General features: G+C 43.0%; 1 protein-coding gene across 1 annotated transcript in view; it reads left to right on the top strand.

The window, feature by feature from the left end:
- The window catches only part of LOC118770183 (IQ motif and SEC7 domain-containing protein 3-like), a 55,190-nt gene that overhangs the window by 20,830 nt on the left and 13,727 nt on the right, over window positions 1-20,633 (top strand). The window contains exons 4-6 of the mRNA XM_036517702.1: window positions 8,297-8,419; window positions 15,239-15,405; window positions 19,606-19,745. Of these exons, the coding sequence (XP_036373595.1) occupies window positions 8,297-8,419; window positions 15,239-15,405; window positions 19,606-19,745 (430 nt within the window). The remainder of the gene's footprint in view (window positions 1-8,296; window positions 8,420-15,238; window positions 15,406-19,605; window positions 19,746-20,633) is intronic.

Here is a 20,633-nt window from a genome sequence, read left to right on the forward strand (position 1 = left end):
AGCCAATCATACTTTACAGCAGGGACAATTTCAGAACATACACATGCCTATTTTCATGAAGCATTACATTGTTAGATGTTCAGAAATTCTCTTATATGCTTAGTAGTGAACATATTCCTGAAAACAGTATGTATTTTGCATGGTGAACTATATTAAAGCTCACCTGTTCTCTTTTTTCCTTTCCGGCTTTTATGAGTCCCAGGAGATCAGAAGTTGCTTTTAATTAGATCACAGCAGCTGCTGAGCTGAGAGGTTTCAATTTGCCACAGCCCATATACACAACTAATACACTACCAAGAGCCCATAATAAACCAAGGATAAAATCAATGACATCAGAGAGCATCTTGTTGCATTGTGTCATATCTATATCACTGATGGGAGTGCTGGTGCGTGTGTGTGTGTGTGTGTGTGTGTGTGAGTGAGTGACTGTGAGAGAGAAGAGAGTGTAGAAGAGAAAGAGTAAGGAAATGCCATTCCAAGAACAGTTTTATGAATGATTATATGTGTTCACCTTTAAGTCAGTTGTTTTTCAAGGCAATTAATCAGACTGTGGCTGCATTGTGATATTCCTGTAAGGTGCTTGTTCTGCTGACAGCTCTGAGAAAGGCTCAAGGGAGCACTGGCCTCAGAACTGTGACAGCAGCAGGGAATCCGCGAACTCCAGATTTCAGAAGCTGATCTCAGACCTGTGCCTCACTGGCCCGTGAGGGGCGTGCGCTCCGGCAGCTCCCGGCCTAGCGTCGGAGGGCTGACAAAATGAAGATCTATTTTGAAAACAAGCAAGCCCAAAGCCGTTTTCAAAGGAGCTGTTGATCAGCGCTTTAAAACGTTCTCATTATTTAATCCTGCCGGGGGACGAGCCTGATGTACCTATCAGGCGCTCTCGGGCGCCTCTGAGCCGTCAGCGCCGTCTCTGCTCCTGAAAGGGATTTGTCAACAGGGAGCGCGTGGCTCTGTTTGAGAAAGGTCATTATAATTGATTTACCGCAATGCCTTTGAAAGGCTCCGCTCGCGAGGGCCCCCCACCTCGGCCCGGGCGGACGGCTGACTGGCGCGGGAGTCGTCGCTCCTGCGTTCCCCTCTCTCCCTTTGAAAGGCTTTTTCGGTCCTCCGCTGAAATATAGCAAGGGCATCAGCTGTGACGTTAGCCTTCCGACTATGACCATACGGGATGACAGAGTCCATTGCTGTGCTATAGGGGATTCAGCTCTCACATAACCATATGCAGTAATAAAGAATTTTAATATCTTCCATTAAACACTATGTGCAATGCAATGCAATGCGATGCCATGCACTGCAGTGATTCAGTTGCTGTTATTATTTGGCTTCACAAATGTCTGTTTTCAACCATGTCGACTAGGTGCTCAAGGGTCCAGCAGCAGTGGCCACCTGGGAACTGAACTTACAACCTTATGGTTGCGAGCTCAATTCCTTAAACACTATGACACACTGCTGCCCAAGATTGGAAGGCTCAAGCCTAGTCAGTGCTGCCGAGGTAATGAACCTAGGTTACAAAGACTTTAGCTGAAGAGGCTGAAGGGACAATATCATTTTTCCACCAATGCCTGAGGGATTCAAAGTTCCCTCAAAGCGGCATTCTGTGCCACTCATGTCTTTTACCTCACTCCTGCCCATGTACTGTACATCTACCTGGAGCTTGAGGTTCATTTAAAGTTTTCAGTGATTATTTGAAAACGAACCTCAGGAAGACTATTTCATTGGACATTAACATGCACCAAATCAATATCCCCTAAAAGGCAGATTTTCTCTGAGTTTCATTTTTTTCATAGAGCGAGCTCAGTTGCTCTCTAAACAGATCAACAGAATATGATGCATTGTTTTAAAATACACGCAGCTGTGTTTATGTACAGGAAATGTGCAAAATGTGCATTTTCGCACTGGTTCAGTTTAAATTATTTATTTGGTTCGAAACAAATAGGATTTTGGACTGGAGGAGGTGGTGTATTCAAATTTCTTTTTCGAAGAATCTTACAGTGAGCGCTGACACAGGGCCTCTGGTAAAGGCAATCAGAAACTCGGTTTATGGTGAAGCAGCACTGAATGTTTAGTCAGCCAAAGATTGTTTTTTCTGTCGTACACAGAAATATACTCCCCCTCTTTGGAGGAGGGTGGGCCAGCTGCGGACAGTGAATTTATTATTTTTTTTTTTAAATTGGAGGGTGCTCTTATCTCCCTGAATTGCATTATTTTCTCCAGTGAAATGGGGTCTCCCACTGCGACTGTCCCAGATCGCATTATTCTCAGGGCAGGTCACTGTAAATGGGATTGCATTCCTGACTGAGCACCCAGAGTGCTTTAGGTCACCCGTGTTGCACTGAATACAGAATGAAGTGCCTGCTGAAGGCACGGGCTTGTCCTCTTGTTCTTGCTGTGGATCAAGGTGTGTTTTATGATTCAAGCTCCAAAATGCCTTTATTCAATTTATTAGGTATCCTTATGCATCTTTATGCTTCGTTCCTTTACTATATTACATTGCTAATTTTTTTTGCAAGGTGACACATTTATAAAGCTGGAAGGTTACATAATTCAGTACACGTGTGTGTGTGTGTGTGTGTGTGTTTGTGGGCATGCAAGTGTGTGTATGTGGTGTTGTGCGTTGTAATGCAGCGTGATAGAGCCCAGTGCACCAAAACAGGTCACTGCACTCAGCCCTGCCCCCCATGCGTCCCCTGCACTCCCGCTCTCCCTCCCCCGCTTACCCAAACAGCGCTGCTGCTGCGCCTTTGGAACAGCGGAGCTCGGGTTTCCTCAGGGCACACCTTGATTTCCACGCTAGCATTTTGAACGGGATGTCGCAGGGCTTAGAGACAGGTCTGCGAGCTTCACAAGCTCACCAGAGCCGGTCCAGTGCTGCTGGCTGAAGTTTAAAGGAAGCATTTAAGTCTAGGGGTCTCTTTTTTCCCCATATATAAAAACGTGGCTGCGAGCCGTACTCTGACTTACCTTATTGAGTCGCGCTTTCTCAAAGCCAGCCTCTCCAAGGAACGGTGTCATACTTGAGTAGACTGCTCCACGCTTGTTTGTGGGGAAAAGGGAGGGTTTGGTTAGCTTGCAATTTCCTCATCAGCCCCTCCTGACAAACGCCGTTCCATCTGGTTAGCTCTGCTTGGCTCACTGGTGCCTGGCGCGTGTTTTAATCAAGGCGTTCGGCGTAAAAAGCAAACGTGAGAACACGCGCGTTACCTGCCAAACATACTGATTAAGAGGCTAATCAGCCAAGGGCGCGGACCCCGGCAGCGGCGGGCGGCTATTATGCAAATTGCAATCGCGTGACGTCTCTGTGGCTTTTCATTAGAGTCATGACAGCTTGATGAGAGAACGAGGGAGTGAGAGAAAGAGAGAAAGAGAGAGGGAGAGAGAGAGAGAGAGAGAGAGAGAGAGAGAGAGAGAGAGAGAGAGAGAGAGAGCGAAGTCATCCATCAGCTAACAGCAGACACATGAGTCCCCCGCCATCCCCCCCCCCCCCCCACCCCTCACAATCTCTTCCATCATTTATGAGCTCTTTGCTTGAGAGCAGCCCTGGTCCAGCGCGTAATGGAAGTCTCCAGCATGCAGCTCGGCAGAGTGTCCATGTCCCTCGGCTGCTTTGCTCCTGCAGAGACCGATGGGCTCCAATAGCCGCGCACTGCCAGAGCCGCTGAATTGGACAGATGTCTTTAGTGTTGCTTTTCCGCTGTCCCCTTCCTCTGTCAGCAAGCTCATTTTTGTTAATGGAGCTATGGCTTGTTCTAAATCCCAATTGCACTTTACATGGCTGTAGCATAAAAACTGTCTAAATTATCCAGGGAGTCCATTATTATTACAGTGATAGAAATCTGGCGGTTGTTATTAATCCTTAATCAGTACTTTCTGGATGGACATTTCGTGTTAGTAGTCTTATGTACATTTGGCTTTTAGTAATGTTCTCAAATGTATCCCTTCTAAGCCAAGATACAAGAGAAAAATAATTTAATCATTGCTCATCTTCAAGGATACATTATCTACTGAACTGTGTGAAATGTGTGAAAGAGTCCTGAGGCAGCAGATATGGTAAAGTGGGTAAATAAGTTCTGAGCATTTTGAGTCTGGTCTCATGCTGAAGTGATATACGTCTCATTGACGCCATTGGTCTCTCCCAGCCAATCAGAAAGGGGGAGGAAATAAATGTTCCCATCATGTTGCCATTAGTGTTTTTGCCCATTGTGTTCTTCGCTATAGGACTATCATAGCTTATTAGGATTGCGTGTCTCCTCTCCAGTGATTACCCCATTCCATCTGTTAAGCCTGTCCATAGTTTTGATGTTGACTAAAGAAACAAGCCTTGTACAAGATTTCGGTTCCAGATATACTGTGGTGCAGGCAAGAGCGTGCAGGCTGTACTTAATGTAACCGTTACTCCCAGCTAGTGAGAGCAAAGCCAGTTCTGGGGTGTCTCACAGGTAGCTTTCAGCCACCAGCTGGCACTACATAAAACAATGAAACACCAAAAAAAACATTCCTTTGTTAGTTATAGGCATTTCTCTTTAACAAGACTGGACTTTTCAAGTAGGGAGCTGTGTAGGATTAGTCCAGGACAGTCATTGTCCTCCTCTAATGAACAACCAGCTACAGGTGCTCTTGGTTGCCCATCACCTTCACGTGTGTTTGATACTCTTTTTTTGTGAATATATTTTATTGTGCAGTGTGTTTGATACTCTTGTAGAGGGGAGAGTTAGAGTCTTCACAGTTCTGCAGTGTGGATTGGAAGGATGCTGTCCATGGTCCCTCTGCATCTCAGAGCAGGTGCAGGAGGGGCCTGGTCAGGACCCAGTGAGGGCACCTCCACACACATCATTACAAACATCCAGAAAAACAAGCGACCCTGGTTAGGTGCTGTCACCAAAATGCGCTGTTATATTTCAAATACTCTCTCACCACGATCTTTATTAGCCACTCTGTCAACGTGTTTTATGCCAATATGTTTTCACGAGGTGCTAGGTAAACCCAACTGTGTACATAATTGTTTGTGTTTTTGCTGTTGCTTTTGCTTTCTTTGGGTTTTATTTTTGTGCTGCATTCCTAGCGGGTTTGCAATGAAATGAGACCGGTCACATGCAGAGGCCTCTATACGGACACCGCCGTTGAGTGTGCCGTGGCCCAAGGGCTTGTGCTGCCTTGGAAACAGCATGTCGAGGCTGAGTGGATCTCTTATCCTCTACAGGCATATTTGTGTCATTGTTGCCCCCCCCCCAAAGACCCTGTGGGTGACAGCACTCAGTCTGGGCTCTATGTCTCCACATCACCAACAGTCTAAATGCACCTGGGTCTCTCAGTCACCTCAGCGAGGGAGACTACAATAGCATTCGGAGGGACAGCTCCGCAAACAACCCCGCTGAGGGTCCTCAAAATATTCTTTTCCCCTGTGCAGCAAGAGTGACACATAGATGGAGAGTTACTCTAGCACAAACTACTTACAATCTCTGCTTGTTCCATCAGTAGCAGCAAGCAGTGTTTACATAATAATAGTTTTGACATGAATAATTGAAAACGCCCAGTCATGTTGGCAATGCATTTGCATTTTACTTTGCTTTCATCATTTTTTTTTTCACTCATTTACATTATATCTGATGCTTCAGTGAATGGGTGAGACGTTACTTTGCATTGTATATTAAAACACTACAGTATGCAGAGCCTTGCATCCAAGCAAGAGTACTCAGGTAGAACATGAAAATAGCGTGTTGTTTTGTGCTCTTTATACGGGAAGCTGAAAATGGTGCTGACTGGATCCCCTTTAAGGTGAATAGAAATGCTCCTTTTGTGCCCATAATTCTATAACACTGGTAATTGAAATGATTAGCATTAAACCAGGCACACACAGTACATCTAGTACACCCATGTGTACAATTTTTGCTTTGAGGGATCGCATCTCGGAAGCACTGAGAGACTTGACAGATACTGCGAGCGCCTGTGTGCTGCTAACGCCTCAAAATCCGGGCAGGGTAATGACCCAGAAGGGAACAGGCACATCTTTTCCCGTAATGAATATTCTTCAGGTTGACTTCACAGTGACGGTGTCCTCTGCTGAAATGCAGATATTCGGACACAAACTTAGAGGACACCCAGGGTGGTTCTGTGCAGAAATAAAACCCTGAGTTTGCTTGTAGTCCACAATTACATACAGAGGGATATTATAGTAAAATAAAATAGGTTGCAGTGCATAAACCCCTCATTACAAAGATGAATGCACATTTGAGAGTTCAGTGGTGCAAAAACCATAGGCACCGGTCTACAGAGATGTGGAAAAAAGTAATATGGTCAGATGAGTCATCCTTCACCATATTTTCGACAAGTGGGCAAGTGCATGTGTGGCGTACACCAAGAGAACGGTACAGGCCTGAATGCTTGACAGTGAGGGGGTCCAGGGGTTCTGTTATGCTGTGGGGGGAATTTTGCTGGCATGGTTTGGGTCCACTTGTCCCCTTAGAGGGAAGGGTCACTGCAAATCAATACAATGCAGTTCTGAGTGATCACCTTTATCCTATGATGAAACATATCTATCCTGACGGGAGTGGTCTCTTCCAGGATGATAATGCCCCCATCCATAGGGCACAAGGGGTCACTGAATGGTTTGATGAGTATGAAAGTGATATGAATGCTATGGCCTTTGCAGTCACCAGATCTCAACCCAGTTGAACACCTATGGGAGATTTTGCACCGACGTGTTAGGCAGCGCTCTCCACTACCATCATCAAAACACCAAATGAGGGAATATCTTGTGGAAGAATGGTGTTCCATCCCTCCAGTAGAGTTCCAGAGATTTGTAGAATCTATGCCAAGGCACATTGAAGCTGTTCAGGTGGCTCGTGGTGGCCCAACACCTTAATAAGACACTTTATGTTGGTTTTTCCTTTAATTTGCCACCCGTCTGTATTTTGCTAATGTCTGTTAGTGGCACTACCCATAAATTGCTATCCTTCTCACTTATCACAAAATAAAATGCAAACCAAGTGTGTGTGTGTGAGGGGGGGGGGGGGGGGGGGCAATTGTCCAACATTACAAGAAATCTAATTGCCCTACATCAAAATGTCAAGAGATTAAGAAGTTTAAGCCCTTACTTTCACCTTCAGATGGTCACAGTTTATGCCACAGGTTCTCATTTTCTGAGAGATGGTAATGAGAACGTTCTCAATCCCAGAGAGAGCCTTTTTTAAAATAGAGGGTCTTTTTCATAAATGGGGTGATAGTGTTAATGAAACCTATGTCACATGAAGGAGAGAATTATTGCGCTCTCCATGTAAAAAAGAACCACAAAGATTTCAAAGTTGCATTTCAGGGTTTAGTAAAAAAAAAATACCTGTTTATGATGCATTTGCTGCAAGCATCAATTTTTATCAAACTCTAAAATGCACCTTTGAAATCTTTGTGGCTCTTTTTCACTTGGTGAGTGCTGCATTTTTCCGCCATTTTCTGAGGCTGAAAAACACAGCTACCCCACTTCAGGTTATGCCTGTTGACTGACTATTTCCACAACACTGGCAGTGTTTAAGGATTTTTCTATGTGAGTGTGTTTGACGTCATCCATTGAACAGTGTAGCCTATAATAATTCCTGCCAACAAATTTGAAGAGCCAAATCACAGATTAGCAGTAGCTGTCTACGGTGCTTGTCAAAACGAATTACTCACTCACATTTAAAAGTGCATACATACTAGGAGTATTGCTTTTTGACCTGAACTGTACTATTGATTCCAAGCCTTGCCTCAGATTAATGTTGGCAGAAAATAATTTGGAGGCACAGGGATAACAGAATAATCCCACTTATCCCTGTGCAGGCGGTGTGGGTGTGAGGTTTTAGGAAGAGGTCATTGAGGTTACGAGCTGGCCGTCACAGTCAACTGAGTCTTATTCAGTTAAGAACCATGAGTAGAACCGTGGGAACCTGTTGGAAGTTCTACACTGCTTCTAACAATATATGCCATGTACTGCAGTAGGAGCACATGGCAAGGAGGTATGAAGCTGTCCTTACAGCTAAGGGGGAAGCCATAACTTTTAAAGCCATCAATGTGACATATTTATGGTACCATCATCCATTTTGATTGCTCAATTTCAACACTTTGTTTGATTGCTAGTTTATCAGAGGCAACGTGAGGTAACCTTACAGTTGCCTCAAGGCCACTCATAAGCTAAAGTGTAACCTTTTGATCCAGTATAATCATATAGATCAGTGATTACCCCAATGCTAATCTTTTCAGAGGGCAGCCCTTGGGACCCTGTAACCTCGCCCTTCTTTTTTTAAGCCCTTCCTCTTCTGCTCCGCAGCTGTGTGGTGGACGAGATGGACTTCTCTGGGATGGAGCTGGACGAGGCCCTTAGGAAGTTCCAGGCCCACATCCGGGTTCAGGGCGAGGCACAGAAGGTGGAAAGGCTCATTGAGGCCTTCAGGTGAGAACCTTCCCCCCTCTGGGGGCTCTGGTCATGTTACATTCAGCTAACCTGGCATGAGACGGTTGAGGGCTTGGTCTTACCAGATTGAGAAGAGGACTTTCGGTGTAGCAAACCTGTTTCACCACCTCCTTCTCCCCGAGGTGGATTTCAGGTGAGGTCACCAACTGCGGGTTGTAAGGTTTGAGGACACCGTATCCCTTGTAATGGAATGTCTGCAGATGCAGTGATGCTACCATCAACACTTAATCTCTTTGACAATTGTCTTCAGGTCATTTTTTTAAAACGCAGCAGCTTATCAGTGACAACGCAAAAGGCCACGGTAAACACAGATCTCTCCGGCAGCTGGCATTCTGCAGCACACAGCGCAGAGACAAACATCAGATAAGAAAGTACAGCTGGTTTAAAAATAATCCCAGTTATGTAACCCAGGCCCTTTCCGGCAGCTCCTCTCCCTCTCGGATGCCTTTGATGTCTCAGAGCAAAAAAAAAAAAAAAAAAAATGCTTGAAAGTCTGAAAACAAAAATTGGCCAATAGGAACGGACATATTGTATAATGAACGCTCTGTATTTGCGTGCTTTCATACAGAAAGACGTATTTTGTTCCTTTCTAAAAAGGGTTCAAAATTCATCAACATGTCGGCACTTATTTGCTATTTATCAGTGTCATTTTTGCAGTGAGCACTACTCATATATCCAGGAAACGTACACTGAATGGATGGAGTATCAGCTCATGAATTATTTGTCTGTGCATGCAAAATATACCTCTGCAATATATTTTCCCAAATCAAAGGGCTGTGTTCAATCAAGATATGAACCAATTTACAAGTCATGAATCTGAAATGTATTTTGTTTATACCACGGAGCTCATTCCCAGAGCCTGCTTGTCAGAGGCAGCAGTAGCACTGATGGTGGTTACTTTCCGTAACAGTCTAAACACTAATCTCTCAAGCAAGTAATTGCCGTGAAATGGCAGTAACGGCAGGTGTAAGCAATTAAAAGTTTCCGCCTTAGCATTCGTCCACTTAAAACACCCTTAGGCTCAGGGATCTCGCTCTCAGACTCCACTCAGAAGATTATTACACTTGGAAATATTACCTCAAGTTAAAAGCAAACTTTGTATTTACTTCGGGTATGGTGGCTAAACAAGTCTTTGAAGATACGTGCTTATTGAAACAGTCAGAGCACTATACATGTTCATGTATGTGATATTAACACATTCAGGGGGCCTGAATTTTCCACCAGCCTGGCCAATGTATTTATGAATCAGAGAGAGTAACCCAGAGTATCTTTGGCAGTCCATTTATTAACGTGAAATGATTTTGTGAATAAATGAATAATACTTGAATAATTTCCCAGAAAGGTCCAGAGCTTGCAGTGCATGACTAATGTTCTACTCACTGTGCTGTCAAAGGAAACATTGCATTATATTGCATATTTTTTTTGCACAATGGACCTGTGCAAGTTCTCTCCAATTAGCAAGGGAAAATGGCATGTAATGACTAATGGAACATCATTTATTTTGTTTGCCTGACACAAACAGCTGTTCAAATACAATAGCATGGGTTTGCTTATACTATAGTGTGATTATGCTGTGGCAACATTTGCTAGAGAATGCTCTAGAGAAAGGGATATCCATAGGCCAAGGCACGCATGGTTGAAGCTCATCATACGACCAACTCTAGGGCTCACTTGGAACAGTGCTTCAGTTACAGTTAGATATGAAGAGAGTAGTTATGCTGAGGGTTGCCCAGCACCAAGGTCAGAGATACTCACTACTGTTCCAAGAAGGCTGAAATCAGGCTTTCCAACTCTCTTTAAACAGCTAACTCCTTCAGAACTGGGAGTACAATGCTCGCTTCAATCGGGCAGTGAAGTGCCTGGCTGGAATGAAAGACTTTAGAGAGGATGGCCCTCCAGGACCAGGGCTCAGTGGCCCTGATCTGTGCTGCTTTGCCAAGTGGTAGATTTACTCAGACTCATAATACTGGTCTGCGGTGTGCTCACCGGGGGCCTGTCAGTTTGAGTCAGGGTGAAAAAGACCTTTCAGCCTCACCCAAGCCTAAGGCCCAGGTTAACTGTGAATCAGGGATTCACCTTTCTGCTGTGTCTCTTAATTCAGGCCCAGACAGAACACATGTGCCCCCAGACCGCTCACCGTTAGCCCCAGGAATAGGTTCCCTCGGCAAACCAGCGGCAGCTAAGCCGTGTGTTGTCACATTGCTCCGTACATCGCCAACATCAGAGATTTAGTGTCAGCTGAACCATTTACATCAGAAGACCGTCTGATCGTCTCATTTTCACCGCAGAACTGCAACAGAATTGGGTTTAACATTTCTCGTTTCTACTTCATATCTCCAATCATAAATTCACTGTTCCCAGATCTGATTTTATCTGCAGCGCACATACACATCCCCTGAATCATAAATTCTCTCTCCCCAGATCCAATGCTATCTGAAATGAGTATCTGGTGGTCTGCTCGCTCTGCTCTGATTTTAATCTCGCCCGCTCGGTCCGTGGGACGGCAGGCTCTGGGATAAGTCTGGGAGTATGGTCCAGGGTGCGGAAAGAAGCGCTAAAAACGTATCTCCGGACGATGTGGAAACCGCTTGGAAGCATTCCCCAACACCTGACCGGCGCTTATTGAAAAGAGTGAGAGATGATTTCCCTTAGTGCTTCTCGCGGTGAATCACAGCTCTCTGAACAATCATCTGGCTCCAAACATTTAACAGCTGGGATCAAATCAAAATCTCAGACCACAGTCATAAATGAACAGAAGCTACCTTTACAGCCTGTTATACTAAGATTATAAATGTTTTGTAAATATGTAATTAACTATGCAATTAAAATTAATTCTGTTTAAGTCATAGATCCAACAGTACCATAGATCCAGCAGTATATATATTATCTAAATTGCTCATTAAATTTTACTCCCATTACGTGTAAACAAGTACAGACTCAGGGCTTGTGGTTACATCAGATTATTTATGCAGTTACCCAACCTCCTCATCCACTGAGGTGTTCATAATTTACGTGTCTAAACCTTATCTATTCATGCTGCTGGGTGTCTCCTGGAGCAGTGCTGACTAAACCCTTCACTCAAGGGTACAGCAGCAGAGCCTTTCACTAGACTTGACCCTGCAACCCCTTGTCAACAAGTCCGCTTCCCTTAGTGTTAAGGCACTCTCCATGTATGCTGGTGGTGGTGACAACAGATTTTGATTGGTCAGGGGGTTGTTAGGGGTGTGCCTGAACTTTGTGCACCAGGAGTCTGGGCCTTCAGGCAAGGCAGGTTTCACTGTGGATGCTGGGATCAGTGGTACTGTTCTCGCAGGGCCTCCGTACAGCATGAATGCCCAGGGATTGGAGAGCTTCTTTCTTAAGATAAGAATGTAAAAATATTTGCATTAGACTTCTGTCTTGTTTCTGATTCTTTCAGTAGTTCTTTTATTGTGCTAGCCAGATAACGCTATGAGAGGACTCATGCATGATGTAAAAAAGTTATTTCTTTAGCAATGGCTTGCTACCGTTTGCTAACTTTCAAGATGCATCTCACTGATAGCCTGTAGAATAAGACAAATCACAGATACAATATAAAGCAAGCAAGCTATTTACAGTGACTTTTTGGTGCACTGGATGCAGACTGCCTTGATTCATTTCCCAGGCTCTCACAGTAAGGCCACGCTAAAGAGCTTTGCTTTAGTATCGCCTAATATCTCAAAAGGGCGAACTGCCTTCACACTACTTGAGAAGAGACGATCCTTTAAATGACTTTGCTGTATAAGCGCTGTAATTACTCTTCAAAATAGGCCATTCTTTACTGGAGATTTTCTGGCAGCAAGGAGGAAGCTTAACCTTGACAGTTTAGTTATAGTAGCAGAGTTTCAAAGACATTTTCTTAATATTTAAAGACAATTAATCACAGAGAAGTGAAAGAAAAAGACTCTTTGGTTGTATAAGCTGGGTAATGACCACTGCAGTATCTGCAGGGACCTTCTGTGGCTACCCAGGTGTCTCCTCATTGGACTGATGCTTATGATCGTTTATATTATAAAGCATGTTAATTATTTAAATTCCACATTGGAATGTTTTTAATAAAACTGTGAAAACAATCAAGTTTTCACAATCAAGTCAATTAAAGAAACATACAAGAAAGACAGATTAAAGAAACATATTCATGAAAGAGCAATATTTTTATATGAGATAATTCACTAATACCTGTAAATGTGCTGCATTAGACTACAACAACCAGGTAAAAAAATATTTTACCTAGACTTCTAGGTACGAAAAGAATACAACTGCAATTTTTCATTTTATATATTCCTGAATATTGAAGAACAAGCATTCCGACAAAGTTACTCAAGATGCACTACCTCACAATGCAGACAGTACCTTTGCTAGCGTAAACACTTTGCACCTTTATGTCATCTCATTATGAATATTCTCTGTTTGTAGCAGGATTCTTTGAGATGCATATAGCATCTGAGCTCTTTTCGTCAGGCACTGTAAAATGTAACGAGCCCATTGTCTGTATTTTATTAGTATTCTCTGATGTGCCACAGAGATACACAAGCGCAATTGCATTTAATGAAACCGAGAGCAGAAGAGCCGTTACACCAAGAGAGCACACAAAAGGATGCGCACGCAAACACTATTTGTACCCATTAGCTAAGAAAGGCTGTGTTCATTTTATTGCATAGAAGAACAAAGCCTGTTTGAATTTGCAGTGCTTGGTCCTAATGATATGTATTGATTGCACTGATCAGCATGAGTAAGTGGGGGAGTATGGGAATTGTAGTGGCTAGTGGGCGGGTGGTTCGCTGTGAATGGACCGCCGTCTCAGACTAGAAAACACTGTGGGCAGATTGAGAGTCTGTAAGGGTCGCAACAGAGAGGACAGAATCACGTGCACCCCTCATCTGCCTGTGATCTCCTCAGTAGAGGAAGATCTACTTTAAGGCCTTAATTATTCCTTAGAAGTAGTCTGTCTGTGTATTTATCTGTGTGCATGTGCATGTGTGTGATTGCATCAGTGGCCACGTACGGGTATGTGAGGACGAGCGTGTGCATAAGTATGTCTGTGTGTGTGTGTGTGTGTGTGTGTGTGTGTGTGTGAATGCTACAGTGAAGGCACAGCCTTTGTGAACTCCCCTGTGATTGATGAAGGAATTACTGTACAGTACAGGTCACATACCTGTCTGACAGGAGATGAAAATATCTACAGACAGACACTGAACATAACGGAAGCCATTTTTGCGTGTCGTTTAATCACCAAAATCTGCTTGCCCATTTTTTTGACACCAGCTTCATTTTTTTGACAAGAGCTCTGGAAAGGCAATTAAAGATTGAGGATGTTTTCATAATTAAAGCATCTGTCATCTTTTCACTTGAATTTTTCTGTGTCCTGGAACAGCCTATGGCGGAGAATGAACAGGAGAATGAACAGTCTTGGAATTGTTTGAAGGTGTAGGATGTCAGAGTCTTGCTCTATTTCATTATTCATTTGGTGCATTTCCATTCCTTCTTCCACCTCAAATAAAATTTACTGATCAAAGGGATTCAGGGATGTTACCAATGGAAACAATGAGTGCTCAACCAAGGTCATGACCAACAGCCAAGGTCATTATCAACATTCAGAGGTTCTATTTGAAAGTAGTCATAACTTCTTTTGTTCATTATTACTGTTGTGCTGTATTTTCAAAAAGGTAAAATGATTTGCCATCTAGTTTACATAAACATTTTTTCCCGGAACCATCATATTATCCAGCACAGCTTGTCTACCGCTGCATTAATGAAATATTTCATAAAACATTGTCATCTGCCGTCGGGTACCAGTAACATAATTTCTTTAACGATCTATGACATTTGTTCAATAGCAACAGAAAAATGCATGTGTCAAGTGGAACAGAAAGCTTATTTTAAAAAGCCCACTCTGTCCAAACAGCACACAATGGCACTGTACAAAACCTGAACATACTGTGGGATCCTGATGATTTAGTTTCTGGCTAATTGAAGATGACTTAGCAAAATTTAATGTGCTTGGTTAGTAATGTAGTGACAATGGGGCTGATAGAAGCACTTCAGAAACTGACATGAAAAATGATGAGAGAGACAATCATTTCAGTCCAGGAGCTTAGACCTCTCTTCAGTCAAATAGCATCTGTATGTGTTTTGTCTACATACTGAGTGACAAAGAAAGCGCCATTTTTTGGCACATTTTCTCAACATCATGAGTATGGCATTCGCTGAAATAACCTAACAGTGCTGTGTAAGAAGGAAAAAGTACAAATCTGATTAAATTTGTTACCTAAAGGACAGAGTACATTGTAGCTGGATTGAGCACTGGCTGTAGAGTGCTTTCTCATTTCCATTCCATTTCTGGTACAGTACCCTAGATTAATTCCAGAGGTCACATATTAGCAAAGTTTGTGTCCAGAGTGGAAAATCTAACCATGCCAAAATTCAGGTATAGGTCATGTGATGTCTGACATGAATTCCTATTAATTTAGCGGAACCAGCGGATGTCAGAAGGACATTGCCTTTGGTTATGCATGGGCACATAGGTAACTACATTTGTTATGCTGTATACAATGTGTCTTATGAAACCGTGTGCTATACATTTTCACAAAACATCCTTTTACATCTCAGAAAATTGCATTCCTCCTTCACTTCAGGTTTGCTGTTTGCTTTGCTGTTTTCACCATCCTGCCCTTTAAAAGGGGATGGATCTTGTTTTGATTGGCAGACATATTGTGAGGAAGTGGAAATTGGTCTTCACTGCTGTTGTCCTCTCCTCCCCTCTCTCCACCTGGTTTACAGCCAGCGTTACTGCATGTGCAACCCCGACGTGGTGCAGCAGTTCCACAACCCCGACACCATCTTCATCCTGGCCTTTGCCATCATCCTCCTCAACACAGACATGTACAGCCCCAACATCAAGCCCGACCGCAAGATGATGCTGGAGGACTTCATCCGCAATCTGAGAGGTAAGTCAGAGTACTCTGGTGTGTGTTAATGTATGAGCGGCAGTGTAGCATAGTGGTAAGGAGCGGGGCTTGTAACCAAAAGGCTGCTGGTTTGATTCCAGCTGCAGCACTGCTGTTGTAACCTTTGGCAAGGTACTTAACCCAGGCTTGCCTCAGTAAATATCCAGCTGTGTAAGTGGATAACTTGTAACAACTGTAACCTACATAAGTGGCTCTGGATAAGAGCATTTGCTAAATGCCATTAATGTAATGTGATGTCATGCTCAAGTACTGTAGAGGAGCTTGCACAGTTCTACAAGTTTTTAATTGGTAAAACCATGAAGTGTTCAGTTGGATGCAACAGGCATTTATGAATCTGTCCAGTAAGCCCCATTGGTTTGGTGTATGCTTGATACTTCCAATGAAAGACTTTCACTTTGGTTCAATTTCAAAGAGCTTTTGATATGTATATATATATATATATATATATATATATTTTTTTTTTTTTTTCCAAAGCGTGAAAAATGAACTTCATGCTTCATTTAGATATACATGTTAAATGATAATTGTCAAGGGCAAGGGATAAAAGCACTGATGGCTGAACAGTCTTGTGTGAGTGATGAACAGTGATACAAATCAGTTAAACACTGAATGTGTCACAGACAGCAATCCTAATGGGAAGGATTCTGCTTTTGAATATTAACATTTTGACTTTTCGTGAAATCTGTAGAAAGTTAGCGAGCTGCGGTAGACTGAGCCTACATTTATGTCTGAAGGCTGCATGGTGACAGGCTAATCAGAGCGCACAGACCTTAGATGACATTACTGGACAGCCTGGTCATTGGCTGAATTCAAAAAAAGGTCATGCAAGGTCACCAATAATGGTTGATGTTTGTGTGTCATTTTAAGAGCAATCGATTTGTGCATTTCTCAATTCCTAAAACAGTCAGTAAAATGGATCAGAATAGAATGGATATATTTAATGAATTTCTCCATGTGTGTCTTCAGAAGTTCATTAAATTGAACATTGATTAAACTGATCATTTTTAAACTTAAGTTATTTAAGTTATTTTAAGTTATTGGCATGTGCTGTGAGTCCCTGAGTCCCCCTATCCAGAATAATAGCCTGCCTGCTCCTTTTCTCGCTCTCTCTTTCTCTCTTTCCCTCTCTCTTTTTCTCACACTCATCCGTTTCCTTCATCTGTCCGAATGGGGGTACAGTTAATGGAACAGCATTTCGGTAATATCACTTATCAGTCTAATTGAGTGGGAGAAACACAATTAAAAGACAGAAACAAATGTTAATGAATGTCAATCGAGTGTGTGTGAACATCATGAAACCGGCGTAGAAATGTCAGCCGTATTTGGAACTCTGCGGCGCCCGATCTAATTTGTCTTGTTTTATCACTCCGCTCACAATGACTATCCTAATGCGTCGCAAGGTTTAGATGAACAGGCTGCCATTGGCTGGCAGGAAGGGGAAAAAGAGTGGAGAGGCAGAGGCTAGGAGGTGCCAGCCAATAAAAGGACATGTTGTGAGCCTTGACCTCTTAAATGGCTTCGATGCGGTGACTTCAGACGGCTACGATTAGGTGAGGTCGCTGAGGTGACTGTAACTCCCAAAGCAGAGACATCAAATGAGGTGCTGGTACAAGGATGTCTCTGCTCCCCCCTCCCACCCTGTCTGGAACCTCTGTGTCAAAGGTCTCAGGGGACACGCTCACTGGAGATGAAAGAAAAGAGTTTCGAAACATTTGCTGTTCCTAAGACAGTGAATTCCTGTTTCTTATATTGCACTGTGCAGTGTCACACCTTTGACCATTTTAAAATCCCTTCAAGTAAATCACAAACAGATTGAGAGAAGAAATATATAATAACATTTTTTCTCAAAATAGTTGCAAGCGAACCAAAATGGTATGTAATATTAAACTTAAGCGCAAAGGCCTTTCTTTTGAGACTCAGTTCTGCTTTAAAGATGAATATCTGAAACCGGGAGTCGTGTTCCAACATTTCTGGTGCATTTGTAAAACTGGTGGGCCATCAAAAAGGCTGTCCAAATTAGAATGTGGTGAAAACACTGTGATTATTTGTCCGCAAGCCCTATCATCATCATTACCTGAGTCACAGCACCTCGTGTGACCTTTAACCTGATGTATTGATGTGTGGCTATTGAACAGAGTTTGTTCATAAAGTGCTGTCAACGTTTTGAATAATCCGTGTCTTGTGTATACTTTGTCTCCTTGAAGTGCGTGGGCACACTATATTTTGATTAATGCGGATTCACTGAATCTTTCATGTTCCATTTGAATAGTCTACATTTACTCTGTATAGTCTACAATACAATATTTCATACAATATTTCTGTACCTTGAATAATGTAATATTCAAGCTAGACCTATTCATGCCAGACCTCCACCTGTTTAATTAGATTGAGCAGTTCTGTTAAACCAGGTCATGAATGTATTATATATAATTATACTGTATGCACCTCCTAGTATGTTTAAGGCTCCCTTAACAACCTGCATGCACACAAACACACACATACACACCCTAGTAGTTTGGAGGCTCCCAGGAACCTTCTGCTATAGTGTGTTTTAAGAAATGCTAGCCGGAGGCCGTTTCTAAAGGAGATTTTCATCCCTTTTATCTCCGCTTTGAGGTGTAAAAGACAATCTTGTTTTTGTTGTAGCTTCATTCCATTGCTGTCTAATCCTCGCCCCCCACCCCTTCGGTTTTTAATCAACAGAGAGGCGCTTTGAAACGGAATACCTTAAATGATTTTCCCGTTGAGCAGAAACGCGCTTACAGGGTAATGGAGAGGCACTGCGTCGCGCTGTCTTGTCTCTAATTGTGGGCCTGTGCGTGGGTCCCCACACCCCTGCCGGCATGACACACACTGTGACCTTTCCAGGCGGCGGGGACAGCAGAACCCAGCGGGCTTCCTGCTGACAATGAGCAGTCCTCCGCTCACAACATCTCCTCATTTACGCCTACCGAGAAAAGCTAGGAGGGGAAAGAAAAAGAACAAAAAACAACATCAAAGATGCGGTGATAAGGTGTCTCCGGAGAAATGATGTTGAGAGTTGGATACTGTCTGCTTTAAAAGATTTATTTCTGAAATACGAAAACTTCACTGTAATTTAAGAGCCCCGGTGAGGCTGTCTATATGTGTTTTGTGTCCTGAAGCTTTGAGGGAACAATTTTGTGCACTGTGTTTCTCCAAGTGTTCAAGTGTGTGTTTGTGTGTGTGTGTGTTTGTGTGTGTGTGTATGCGTGCGCGTGTACATGCATGAAATATGCATCTGTATACGTTTGTGCAAGTGAACATGTTTGTCCATATTTTGTAAGTAAAGACATCTGCATACCTTCGCCCTTCTCATTTTGTTTTATTTTTAACTCCCTGACTTGGAGAGAGGCCTAGCAGGAGACGTGCACTGCATTCTCTGCCAAATCAAGGAGTCACATTTTGGGTTCCATGAAAGAACAAGAATAGTTCCACCCACACATTCTGCTGGAGATGTCACAGAGGGATATAACATGGCTCCGTAGTCTGTAACTGCTGGTGTTACAGTAATTTATATACCCGTTGGTAACGAGAGTTCACAGGTCCATGCTGCAGGGTTGGTGTGGACACTTTCATTAAGTTTCTTTTACTGCTTGTGGATGCCTGTGTGACTTCATAGAGTAGCGGTCTCACAAGGCTAAGGTGTTGAATTACCCTTATGATTTTCACAAGGTTTTACTATCAAAGTGAGTGGGTTGCATGCCTAAGGGTTTGTTCAAATAAAGTATAAATTATTCACGCTGGTATCCTCACTCCAGTGTAGGTCAAAGGTAGTTCCTCAGTCTGCTGTGTTGTGGAGCATTACATACACACACACACACACACACACACACACACACACACACACACACACACACACAAACACACACACGCACACACACATGTATGGCAGAGAAAAATTTACTTAAGCAACATAAAAAAGCAAATATCAAGGTTAGAAAGATGATAAATAAAAATAAACTGGTGCAAGATGAGCCAGATGACTGTGAACCACCTACTCCCAAAAAGAAGAGGAAAGGTGACTTGAAAAAGAAATCCAAGGATATCAGCTGCAACTTGTGGACAGCAAGACAGAGAGAGAGAGAGAGAGAGTAGGAGCGATGTATCTGTATATACTGTTTAGACAGATAGACATAAATGTGACCTGTGTTCCCCTAGGGGTGGACGATGGGGCAGACATCCCGCGGGAGATGGTGGTGGGCATTTACGAACGTATCCAGCAGAGGGAGCTCCGCTCCAACGAGGACCACGTCACCTACGTCACCAAGGTGGAGCAGTCCATCGTGGGCATGAAGACCGTGAGTGGACAGACTTTCTTACACATCGCAACAAATAACATTAGTGCATTCATTTAGGTAATGAAAGAATTTGTATAAGGATTCAAAATAAAAATGTAGCGTTTCTTACTTAACATAAAGAAATTAAACACCATAGCAGTTTGAATGAATTCCCTCCTCAGTAGAACTAAAACGGAGTTGCTGATCGGGAGAGTGCGCAGAAAAGGCCTGCATTGTGTCACCTTGCTGTGCTCAGTCTCGTCAACCGAGGAAGTTGAATCTTGTTAGCGAAGCACCTTTGGGATCAGTATGCATTTGTGTTTCACAGTAATTGCCTGTACTAACAAGGCTCCAAGGGTAGCCCTCTTACAAAAACTAAACTGAAGGAAAGTGTTTGGTTGGACATACAAATTATTCCCTAATTAGCCCTGTAAGGACCATCTATTAGTCTATTATGCATAGTATGCCTCACCAAACATTCGCTCACTCCCCTTAATTTTCAAGTACATAATTTTATTGCTCATTTATTGCTCACACATCCTTATCAAGTAGGAATATATAGCTCACACTTATCCATGTTGTCAATGCATACAGCTGAATATTTACAAAAGCCGTTTAAGTGCCTTGTTCAAGTTCCATGCTGAGTTCAGTTCCAATTCACCCTCTATGCACTGTGTAAAGCATAATAGTGAAGCAAAGCTTGATTAATTCCACAAATTCTACAAAGAAACCGAGTGAAATCTATTCCAAGCATGAATTATGCCTTTTCTTTTTTCTTTGTGAAAGATTACACTTAGACCTCCTGCTGCAACATGATTATTGATAAATAATTGACAAGAGCCCACAGCTCCCTGACCACTGGAAATATGTATACATGAATATTACGGGTGGTTTTGCTTCAAAGTAGTT

This window comes from Megalops cyprinoides, chromosome 23, assembly GCF_013368585.1.
Source record: "Megalops cyprinoides isolate fMegCyp1 chromosome 23, fMegCyp1.pri, whole genome shotgun sequence".
Taxonomy (NCBI): Eukaryota; Metazoa; Chordata; class Actinopteri; order Elopiformes; family Megalopidae; genus Megalops; species Megalops cyprinoides.